Below are 12,443 nucleotides of genomic sequence, written 5' to 3' on the forward strand. Positions count from 1 at the left end.
ACACACACACACACACACACACACACACACACACACACACACACACACACAAAGAGCAAAATAACTTCTCTGAGATAATTTCTCCTCTAGCTATTACCTGATTTCACTGCTTGTTTGTGTGGTAACTCCAAGTAACAATAGTTTTACCTCTATATTCTGCCTCCAACTGCTCTCCTTCCAGTCTCTTTTGATCCTACTGTGGGGACTTTGCCTCTACTTTTCCACTAAAATTGTTCTTATCAAAGTCACCAATGACCTTCATATTGCTAAACTCAATGTCATTATTTAGTCCTTATCTCACTTGATTCAGAACTCATTTTATTTGACATACTGACAAGACTTTATATGCTTTCTTCACTTGGTTTCCGGTGTTACAGTAGGCAGTCAGGCAGACATAAGCAGGACAGGAGGGACCCCCTCTCTCCACACCCCCAACCAGGAATGGCCACATCAGGTGATGGTCAGGTGGCTGTTAAACTTTCTCTCTAAAATAATAATTGGTCACATCTGGTGCCAGGAAAAGGCAGTCTCCCACTAGATAGAAATGCCTGAAACTGGTGATCAGCAGCTTCCCAATAAGATTTAGGAATTAGGCAAGTGGGCTCAAGCATGCACACTAAGAGGCAAAATGGTGGAGTTTAACTGGTGGCATATGACCTTCTTCTAGGAGCACTCCACCAGTCAGGGAAGAATGCCTCAAGTGAGCACGTGTACAACTTCAGTAAACACACAGTGCATGCAGCGCCTCCCAAGTGCTGGCAGGTCACTGTGCATACGGACAGCCCACCCCAAGGGAAGAATCAGAGAAGGGATGCAACCCCACAGAGGTATGCCAAGTCAAAGGTTAAACACTAAGTGAAAGGTTAAACCACGCACTTGAATCTCTCAAGTCACCCACTTGGCCCAATTGCAAGTGTACTTTGCTTCCTTTTATTCCTGTTCCAAAACTTTTTAACAAACTTTCACTCCTGTTCTAAAACTTGCCTCAGTCTCTCCCTGTCTTATGCCCCTTCGTCTAATTCTTTATTCTGAGGAGGCAAGAATTGAGGTTGCTGCAAATGCGTATGCATTCGCTGCTGCTAACACAAGGACACTAAATTTGCCTGTTATTATCTTGTCATTCTCGCTGCCCTTTCTCTATCCACTTTGCTGGTTCCTCCTCATCTCTCGACTTCCAAAAATTGCAGTACCCCAAGGCTCAGTTCTAGGAAATTGTTTTCTATCTATATCCATTCACTAAGTGTTTTCATACAGTCTCAGAGCTTTAAATGCCATGGAAGTGATAAATATTCTCAGGATTTTACCTCCCGCCCCTAAATCCAGGCTGGTCTATACATTGGCCTATTTGACATCTCCAACTGAATGTCTAATAAGCATCTCAACTGTAACTGTTTAAAATGAGCTCTGTTTATGAAAGAGTCTTGTCGGGGGGAAAAATGTGCCCTTGATAACACTCCCAATCCTAAACTTGCCTCTCCTGTAGTGGTCCTTTCTAGTAATATATTCTCCCAACTGCTTGGACCAAAAACCTTGGTATCATCCTTGAGTCTTCCTTTTTCTCCCTCATCCCATATCTAGTCCCTCAATACATTGCTATCTTTACCTTTAAAGATCATTAAAATTCAAACCCTTCTTACCCCTTTTGCCACTACCCTAGGCCAAAGCCACTGTCATCTTCTGCTTGGATTGCTTCAGTCATCTTCTAAGTGGTCTCATTGTTTTTGCTCTTACCTAATTCAGACTACTCTTAACCTAGTATTCAAAGTGATCCTGTTAAAACACAAATCAGTTGTCACTTTTCTGCTCAGAATTCTACAATATAGTCATGTAATGCATAATGACATTTTGATCAACTATGGACTGCCATTGGTCCATAATGCATTAGTCCGTAACTGCGTAAAATTTTCGACTTTATTATAATCTTATGGGAACACTGTGTGGTGTTGAAAAATTCCTATTACCTGTGATACCATAACTGTTTTAAGTACTAATGTAAAGCATTACTCACGTGTATGTGGTGATGTCGGTGTAAACAAACCTACTGTGCTGCCAGCAGTAAAATAGTACATACAATTATGTAAGTACATAATACTTAATAATAAATGACTATGTTACTGGTTTATATATTTACTATACTATACTACTTATCATTATCTTAGAGTATATGGCTTCTACTTAATATTTTTTTAAAAGTTAACTGTAAAACAACCTCAGGGAGGTCCTTCAGGAAGTATTCCCGAAGAAGGCATTGTTATCATAGGAAATGGTAATTTCATGTGTGTAACTGTCCCTGAAGACCTTCTAGTTGTGACTCATTGAGAGCAACTTCCAGTCCTGTAAGCTTCATTCATGGTAAGTGCCTTATATAGGTGTACCCTTTTTAAAAAAAATCTTGTATATAATCACATAATACCTTTCTCAGAAAATATCCCTAGTGTTAAGCGATGCATGGCTGTAATTCCCTGCAATAGTTTTACTCAGAATAAGAAACTATGCATCCACTAAATATGACTTACAAGGCTTTACATGATGTGGCCCCCTGTTGCCTCTCTCACTTGTCCCTACTATTCTTTTCCCTTTATTCTACTTGAGCCACAATGGCCTCCTCACTATTTTGTAAAAAACTTATTCTTCTCCATGTAGAATGCTCTTCTCACACATCTGTATAAACATCTCTTCTTGTTTTAATCTTTAACTGAGAAATCAATCACCTTCTCAGTATAGTTTTTCCTGGCCATCCTGTATTTATATAATTTAACCCTCCCTTGAATACTTCATAGACCCTATTCCCTGTTAATTTTTTGTTCTTAGCATTTATCATTATCTAATATATTCTATGTTTTACTTATACAAAGTTCTATGGGACAGGAATTTTTTTTCATTGTTATTGTCTTTTTGTACCAGTCTCTACAACAGTGTGTCAGACATGGTAGGTTAAAAAATATTACTGAATGAATAAATGCACCAAATTGAATAAACTCGGGCTTCCAATATAAGCTGAGAATGACAATAACATATATTCAGTTGCCTGAAATCTAGAAAGCTGAGTATAACTCATAATTTCTCCTGCTCCCTCATTTCTCACAGCTGCTTATTATGTTCTCCAGGTTCTATCTTCTCAGTAGACGGAATCCATCCACTTCTCTCCATCTTCACTATCACCACCTGAGGCCCACACCTCATCTCTTGCAGCTGGATTCCTACCTCCGGCCTGCTCCTCCCACTTCACTCTCCGCACAGTAGCAAGAGTGGTCATTCAAAAATGTAAATATAATCAGGTCACCTTCCTTCAATGGCCTGAGGATAATGTGCAAATGCCTTGTATTCTGTCATGACTTTGTCTCTATTTTACTTTCCAGCTTCATTTCTCACCGCTCCCATCTATTTATGTTTCAGTCATAGTAAACAGCTACCATTTTCTGAATGTGGCATGTCCCCCTTTTCCTTTAGATCTTAGCACATTCTCCCTGGACACTCCTCCCTAGCTACTTTTTTCTTACTAATTATATCTCAGCTTAGAAGTTTATCGTTTCTTTTTTTTTTTTCCCGGTAGAGATAGGGTTTTACTATGTTGCCTAGGCTGGGCTTGCACTCCTTGGCTCAAGTACGCCTCCTGCCTCAGCCTCTTAAGTAGCTCAGATTACAGGTGTGTGTGTGTGTGTGTGCCATCATGCCCAGCTAGAAGTAATTTTGTTCAGAAAGCCTAGATGTACCAACGTTATCTTTTGTGCCTTCCCTATATGTGCTCCTATACTTATCATCCCATTCACTTTTCTATCATGCTGTATTATAATTTTCTATTTGCCAATCCTGACTTTGGTCTCCTTTAGGTCTAGGATGTGTTTATTGTCTATGTATCTCCAATACTTGACACATAACAGGTACTCAGTAAGTATTTACTGTATAGTAAATAATGTGATTCTTACCTTTCTCTTCTGGTTTTTTCCAATTTGTCTTTTAAAATCATAATTTCTTTGTTGAGAGCAAGTTGCTGACCTTCTGAATCATGCAGTTCTTTCTTAAGATTTTTTATTTCATTTGCATGTATTCCTTCTCTTTTAGATAATTCTTCTTCATAAAAGATACTTTTCTTTTCCAAATCAGTCTTTAGTTTGGTTATCTCTTGCTGATGTTCTATGCTGCATACTCCTGGTGAGTAACTAATTTGTTTTTGCTATAGAAATAATAACAAAAGATTAGTGCATCTACAAGAATAATAAAATATTTAAATAACTTCTGTAATATAAATGAGTATTCATATAACTGCATTTTTTGTACATCCTAACAAAAATAAAATTCTATATTAAGTCTACTTTTTGTCTGCCATATATTGCAAATATTTTCCTCAGTTTACATTCCTTAATAGGCTGTCTTTGCTGCTATTTTTAAAAAGTTTTCTTCACACAAAGATTACATATTTATTCAAATTTTTGGCTGGGACTTACATGATTTCTTGCTTTACATTTAAATTTCTAATTATTTAGAATTATTGTTGGTGTATGGAGTGAGAGAAAAATCTAACTGCATCCTAAATCTGATGAGGAACTGATAAAAAGTTTTAAGGACATCTGTGTCTTAAAAAAATTAAAATGGGCAAAGGAATGATAGAGTAGAATGTACAAAAATAAAGACAGGAATCTTCTGCAATAGTCCTGTGAGAAATGGCAAGGTCTAAACTAACATCTCCTTCATATCTACACTAGAAAAAAAATGGTAGGTCTCTTCACTTTTAGGTATGATTAAGAAGGAGAAGAAATTGGGATGAAATCTACCTTTTTAGAAATAAGGCTGAAATATCCTCTCAGTAATAAGAAAGAAAAGAAAATGTAAAGTCCAAAGATTCTTCCAGGTACTGCCTAAAGGGTAAACAGAAACATACAGACTACAGATTACGACTGTAAGATTTCCTAAGCTTTGTAATTTTCCAAAGGTCATTAATTTGTTATATCTTATCTGTCTCCCCAATTGCAATAAAACTTTTAAAACTAAAAGAACCTATGCACTTAAGTTTAGGGACAACAAAGAATCAAGATTTGGAGGTCACTGTATTCTTTTTTGAAGTCAGTCATAAGGGCAATAAAAACTGGTAAGCGTAGTTGACTTTAAGTAGAAGGAAAAATACCCTGACTCCTTCATATTTGAAGTATATAATTTAAAAAGAGCAAAGGGAGTGACGTGGGCTAGAGAAACAGCCCTGGCGTGTCCACTGCAATACTAACCATTTATCGAAAAAATACTTTTCATGTGCCAGATCCAGATCGTCCAGTGGTTTATGAGGCAGCCTAACATGCAAAAGTCTGCTTAACTTGAGAAGAACCAGAGCAAGGCAGATTCTTGCTCTTAAGCATCGCTATGAAAATGATGACTAAATTGACATCTGTGGCACTTACCACTGACCCATACTATTTTTGCATTTTTCTAACTACTTAAAGAAAACAACACTTTTAGTTTGATGTTCTGTTTATTGTGATGACTGTTGGGATGGCAGCAGCATGTACAGTAAGTTTCAAGAAAAAAAAAATTCCCCTGAAATCAAAACCTAACAAAGATACCAACAATTATGGTTATAGATGCCTATCACTTATTGATAAGAATGTGAAAAGCCAAATAGAACACAAACGATATTATTAAACCATCTGTAAAAAAGAAAAACCTACCAAGAAATAATAGGTTTTACTGCAGGCGCTGAAGATAACTTAATGTCAGCAAACTTACTAATAAATGTGTCATAAAATGATTTTAATAGATTAAATTTTAAAATCCAAATGATAACCTCAGTATTTAAAAATCCAAATGATAATCTCAGTATGTACCCCTACCCAATAGCATTTTATAAAATCCAGTAATAATTCCAAATACTACTCTAAGTCCCACAATAAAACCATTACATAAAAAATAATACAGTAATTCTTTTAATTTAAAAGTACCCATTTTGAGCTATCAAAATACTATTTATGGTGAAACATCAGAGATACATCGAGTAAATTCAGAAATATCAACAAAAAGGATGTCTTCCATTATCACTCTTATGCAACATTCATTTCAGACCAGCATATAAAATTGTCTCTCTGACCAACATGTAAAATAGTTAAAAAAATGAATATTGTACAGAAAAATAATATCTTTATCATTTCTATTTAATTGTTCACCCAGAAAATACAAATAAATCTGGTAAAATGTGTTAGAATTGACAGAGTTGAGTAAAGCAATAGCATAAGATAAACACAAATCAATACTTCCAGATATTAAAATAAGCAATAAACATAACAAAAATTTCACTGTTAATTGAAGGATAATAGTGAGAAATTTCTGATTTATATGAGAAACCTACAAGTCTTGAAACAAAGTATTTAAAAGGGAAGATTAAATGTACATATTCAATATTTTTCATGTTATCTTCCACATAATTCTAATTAAAAGTTCTTTATAAATGTGGGGATAGAAGGTCATGGAGACATGTTTCTACTCCGTGGATAAGAATAAACTGGTAAAAATATCAAAGAAAATACCAAGGGGTGCATGGGAAAATATACTTTTCAAATATTAAAACATATTATAACTCTTTACTAAAGTATCACTGTGACAGATCTGCTCCCCGAAATAATTTAATTCAATATATTACACATCTTCAGTCATTGGGTAAGGCAATGATTAATAAATGAAATTGGAATCACCAGTTAGCAGTAAAATAACAAAAATCAATCTCATGTCATACCATTTAGCAAAACAAACTCCTAATACACAGTTAATTATTTTTAGACCCAACAAACATCCAAAAGAAAGCAGAATTAAATACTTATCAAAACTCTGAGGGGAGGAGGACAAGCCAAGCTTTGAAGCAAAAGAAGAAACACTGAGAAAAACCAACAAATCTTCTATAATTTTAAAAAGAAACAAGATCAAAATTAAGGGATACATGATAAATTGGTTAAATAGTTGCTGAACATACTTTAAAAAGTAAAATTTTTACTCTGCAGAGAGTTTTATGAATTGGTAAGAAAAACACTGACTACTAAATTAAATTAGCAAATAGAGAATTTATGAACAGAAAATATGATTAATAAACAATCCACTAACAAACCAAGGAATAAAGAGGTACAACTTTTTTTGCCTCTCATATTTGCAAAGATTTGTGGGATTTATCACATAAATTAGCCTTAAAATAATCGCTAACTTCGTTTCTAGGTGCCTGTTCTAAGAAAATTATACAGAAAAAGCAGTGCATAAAGGTGTTTTTGGCAATTATAATACTGCAAAGAATTTTTAAAGGTAACAATAGAAAACTGGTTATGCAGATAGTCTTCTTGAATTATTTATAATCACTAAAATTATGTTTGTGATAATTTTGTAATAACAAATAGAAATAACTAGGTATGTGAAAATTCTTTATTATTATTATTATACTTTAAGTTTTAGGGTACATGTGCACAATGTGCAGGTTTGTTATATATGTATCCATGTGCCATGTTGGTGTGCTGCACCCATTAACTCGTCATTTAGCATTAGGTATATCTCCTAATGCTGTCCCTCCCCCCTCCCCCCACCTGGGGGGAAAATTCTTCTTGAACTACTTAAAATCATTAAAATTATGTTTGTGACAATTTAGTAATGAAAGTAAAAATGCTTATTACACTATTAAGCGAAAAATGTAAGCGTATGGGTTGAACTGTGTTACCCTCAAATTCCTATCTATGTTGAAGCCCTAACCACCAGTACTTCAGAATGTAACTTTATTTTAAAATATGGTTTAAGAGGTAAATCGAATCGAAACGGTAAGGCACACCCCTAATTCATTAAGACTGCATCCTTATAAAAGGAGAAATCTGGACACAGACACACAGGGAGAACTCCATGTGAACATGAAAGCAGAGATCAGGGTGATGTATCTTACAAGCCAAGCAATGCCAAAGACTGTCAGCATGCCACCAGAAGCCAACCGTACCAATATCTTGATTTTGAACTTCTAGCTTCCAGAACTGAGACACTTCTGTGTTTTAAGCCACCCAGTGTGTGGTACTTTGCAACAGCATCCCCAACAAACTAACACAATAGAGAAAAAAAAATACCTCTAGTAGCATCACAGCATCATATGTAACAACTTAAAAGTTTTCCTTAAAAATTGTTTTTATTGAAATATAATTCACATATCATAGAAATCGCTCATTTAAAAGTGTAAAATTCAATTATCTTGTTATACTGCATTAATAGTTTTTAAGTGGTAAAACAACATACAACAAAATTTTCCATTTTAACCATTTTACATGTATAATTCAATGGCATTAATTACATTTGAAATGTTGTATAAGTATCACCAGTATCTATTTCCAAAATTTTTTCATCATTTCAACAAAAAATTCTGTAACCATTAAGAATTAGCTCCCTGTTCCCCACTCCACGCAAACCCTGGTAACCTCTATTCTACTTTGTATCTATGAATTTGCCTATTTTATTTTATTTTTTTTAGAGACAGGGTCTCACTCTGTTGTCCAGGCTGGAGTGCAGTGGCACAATCATGACTCACTGTAGCCTCGACCTCCTGGGCTCAAGCAATCCTCCCACCTCAGCCTCCCGAGTAGCTAGGACTACAGGCATCTACCACTGTGCCCAGCTAATTTCTTAATTTTCTGTAGAGATGGGGTCTCACTCTGTTGCCCAGGCTGGTTTTGAACTCCTGGGCTCAAGTAATCCTCCTGCCTTGGCCTCCCAAAGTGCTGGGATTACAGTCATGGGCCACTGCATCGGGCCTGAATTTGCCTATTCTAAATATTTCATATAAGTGGAATCATATAGTATTTGTCCTGTTGTGTCTGGCTTCTTTTACTTAGTACGTTTTCGAGATTCAGCAACGTTGTAGTATGTATCATGACTTCATTCCTTTTCGCAGATAAATGATACTCCATTGTATTTATATACCACATTTCCTTTATCCATCTGTTGATGAACACTTGGATTGTTTCCACCTTTTGGCTACTGTAATAATACTTAAATAAACACTTGTGTAAAGTATCTATTAGAGTTCCTATGTTCAAATATTTTGGGTATATACCTAGGAGTGGAATGGCTGGTTCATGTGGTAGTTCTGTTTGACTTTTTGAGGAACCACCACATTGTTTTCAAAAGTGGCTACATTATTTTATACTTTCATTAGCAACATATAAGCGTTTCAATTCTCTACCTTCTTGTTAAGACCCACTTTCTTTTTTCTTTCTTTTTAATTTTAGCTATCCCAGTACATATGAAGTGGTATCTCATTTTGGCTTTAATTTGCATTCCCCTAGAGTGATTAGCAATGTTCAGCATTTTTTAATTTGCTTATTGGCCATTTATATATATCTTCTCTGGAGAAATGTCTATTTAAGTCTTTTGCCCATTTTTTGATTGAGCTGTCTTTCTGTTGTAGAGCTGTAGAGTTCTTTATATAATCTGGATATTAAATTGTTATCACATACATGATTTGCAAATATTTTCTTGCATTCCTTAAGCTGTCTTTTTACTTTCTTATGTCCTTTGATACCATACACATTAAGTTTTAATTTTGATAAAGCCCAATTTATAAATTTTTTTGTTATTTATGCATCTGTATTAATAAGAAATATTGGTCTGTAATTTTGTGATTTTTTTGGTCTGGCTTTGGTATTCAGGGTAATGCCAGCTTCACAGAAAGTTAGGAAGTGTTTCCTCCTCTTCTATTTTAACAAGAGTTTGAGAAGGATTGGTGTTAATTCTTCTTCCAGTATTATTTCTAAGAATCCATCATCAAATCCAAGGTTTTATGAGAGTTTTATAGTTGTAGCTACAAGATTTCAGTTGCTGATCCAATTTGAGTTAATTTGTATAACTGGTGTGATGCAGGTGACCAATTTCATTATTTTGTAGGTTAATATTCAGTTGTCCCAAAACATCTGTAGAAACTATTCTTTCCCCATTGAATGGACTTAGTACATTTGTCAAAAATTTATTGGCCCTGGATACATGCATTTATTTCTGTATTCTTAACTGTATTTTATTGGTCTGTACGTCTATTCTTATGACAGTACCACACTGTTTTGATTACTGTAACTTTGTAGTAAGTTCTGAAGTATGAGTCCTCCAACTTTGTCCTTTTTTTATGATTGTTTTGGCTGTCCAGGTCCTTTGCAATTCCATATGAATTTGAGGATCAGCTTTTTATTTCTGCAAAAAAGACTTTGAATTTTGATAGGGACTGAGTTGAAGCTGTACATAACTTTAGCTAGTAGTACTGCATCTTAACAATATTAAATCCCACTATTCATGAACATGAAATGTCTTTCCATTTATTTAGATCTTCTTTAATTCCTTTCGGCAATGTTTTGTCATTTTTAGTTGGTTAAATGTGTTCCAAGGGATTTTATTCTTTTTTTTTTTTTAGAATTATCTGATGACACTTTTATTATTATATTATTATTTATTATTATACGTTAGGTTTTAGGGTACATGTGCACAACGTGCAGGTTTGTTACATATGTATCCATGTGCCGTGTTGGTTTGCTGCACCCATTAACTCGTCATTTAGCATTAGGTATATCTCCTAATGCTGTCCCTCCCCCCTCCCCCCAACCCACAACAGTCCCCAGAGTGTGATGTTCCCCTTCCTGTGTCCATGAGTTCTCATTGTTCAATTCCCACCTATGAGTGAGAACACGCAGTGTTTGGTTTTTTGTCCTTGCGATAGTTTACTGAGAATGATGGTTTCCAGTTTCATCCATGTCCCTACAAAGGACATGAACTCATCATTTTTTATGGCTGCATAGTATTCCATGGTGTATATGTGCCACATTTTCTTCATCCAGTCTATCGTTGTTGGACATTTGGGTTGGTTCCAAGTCTTTGCTATTGTGAATAGTTTTAGGTGCAATTGTTAAATGGAATTGCTTTCTTAACATTCTTTGCAGATTGTTTGTTGCTGGCTTATAGAAACACAACTGACTGCTGTGTGTTGATCTTGCAGCCTGGAACTTGGGTGAATTTATTTTAAGCTCAAGTCTCAAGTTCCTTTCTTTTTGAGACAGGGTCTCACTCTGTCACCCAGGCTGGAGTGCAGTGGCCCAATCATGGCTCACTGAAGTCGCGACCTCCGAAGTCTCAGGTGATCCTTCTACCTCAGCTCCCGGAGTAGCTGGGACGACAGGTGCCGTCTCAAAAAAGAGTTTGGGAAGGATTGGTGTTACTTTTTCTTTAAGTGTTTGGTTCAATTCACTAGTGAAGTGGTGTGGTCTTGGAGTTTTTTTTTTAACAAGCCGCTGCAGTGGGATTGTGGAGTGCGGGAGGGTCCGTCAGAAGGTTTTTGATTACTGATTCAATGTCTTTACTTCTTATAGGTCTGCAGAGATTTTCTATTTTGCCATGAGTCATACTGGGTTATTTGTACCCTTCTAAGAACTTGTCCATTTCATCTAGGTTATCTACTCTGTTGGCATACAGTTGTTCCTCTTATAATTCTTTTGTTTTCTGTTGGTCAGTAATAAAATTTTCCCTTATACTTCTGGTTTTAGTTATTTGCAGTGTCTCTCTCTCTCTCTTTAGCTCTTTTTATTGGGAATGGGTTAGTCTAATTAAAGGTTTGTCAATTTTGTTGACTTCTAACCAACTAACTTTTTGTTTTATTGATTCTATTATTTTCTAGCCTTTATTTTATTTAGCTGTGCTCTAATCTTTATTATTTCATTCCTTCTGCTATCTTTGGATTCAGTTTGCTCTTCTTTTTCTAGTACCTTAAGGTATAAAGTTAGGTTATTGATTTTTACCTTCTTCCCTTTTAGTCCTTCTTTTTAATACAGGCATTTACAGCTATAAATTTCTCTCTTGAGCACTGCCTTTATGGCATCCTGTAAGTTCTGGTGTATTGTATTTTCATTTTCATTCATGTATTTTCTAATTTCTCTGGTGATTTATTCTTTGACCTATGGTTGCTTAAGAGTGTGTTCATTAATTTCAACATATTTTTGAACATTCCAAGTTTTGTAATTCCACTGTGGTTGGAGATGAGACCTTATACGACTTCAATCTTCTTCCATTTACTAAAATGTTTTTTGGCCTAACATATGGTCTATCCTGGAGAATCTGCCATGTGTACTTTAAAAGAATGTGTATTTTGCTGTTGTTGGGTGAAAAGTTCTATACATGGTTGTCTCTCAGTATCCATAGGGCACTGGTTCCAGGACCCCACTTGAATACCTAAAATCCATGGATGCTCAAGTCTCATATATAAAATGGTACAGTGTTTGCATACAACCTACACACATCCTCCCACATACTTTAAATCACCTCTAGATTACAGTCACATATTGCTAAACGACAGGGATATATTCTGAGAAATACATCTCATTAGGTGATTTTGTCCTTGTGTGAACATAAATTGTACTTCCACAAACCTAGATGGTACAGCCTACTACACACCTAGGATATAGGGTATAGCCTATTGC

General features: G+C 35.4%; 1 protein-coding gene across 21 annotated transcripts in view; it reads right to left on the reverse strand.

Moving 5' to 3' along the window:
* The window catches only part of CDC42BPA (CDC42 binding protein kinase alpha), a 320,366-nt gene that overhangs the window by 111,674 nt on the left and 196,249 nt on the right, over positions 1-12,443 (reverse strand). For all 21 annotated transcript variants that reach the window (XR_009210848.1, XR_009210849.1, XR_009210847.1 and 18 more), the window contains one exon: positions 3,927-4,174. Coding sequence is in view for 16 of the 21 variants with exons in the window: in XM_058430788.1 (XP_058286771.1) it covers positions 3,927-4,174 (248 nt within the window). In the remaining 5 variants the exon portion in view is untranslated. The remainder of the gene's footprint in view (positions 1-3,926; positions 4,175-12,443) is intronic.

This window comes from Hylobates moloch, unplaced genomic scaffold (assembly GCF_009828535.3).
Source record: "Hylobates moloch isolate HMO894 unplaced genomic scaffold, HMol_V3 SCAFFOLD_18, whole genome shotgun sequence".
Taxonomy (NCBI): domain Eukaryota; kingdom Metazoa; phylum Chordata; class Mammalia; order Primates; family Hylobatidae; genus Hylobates; species Hylobates moloch.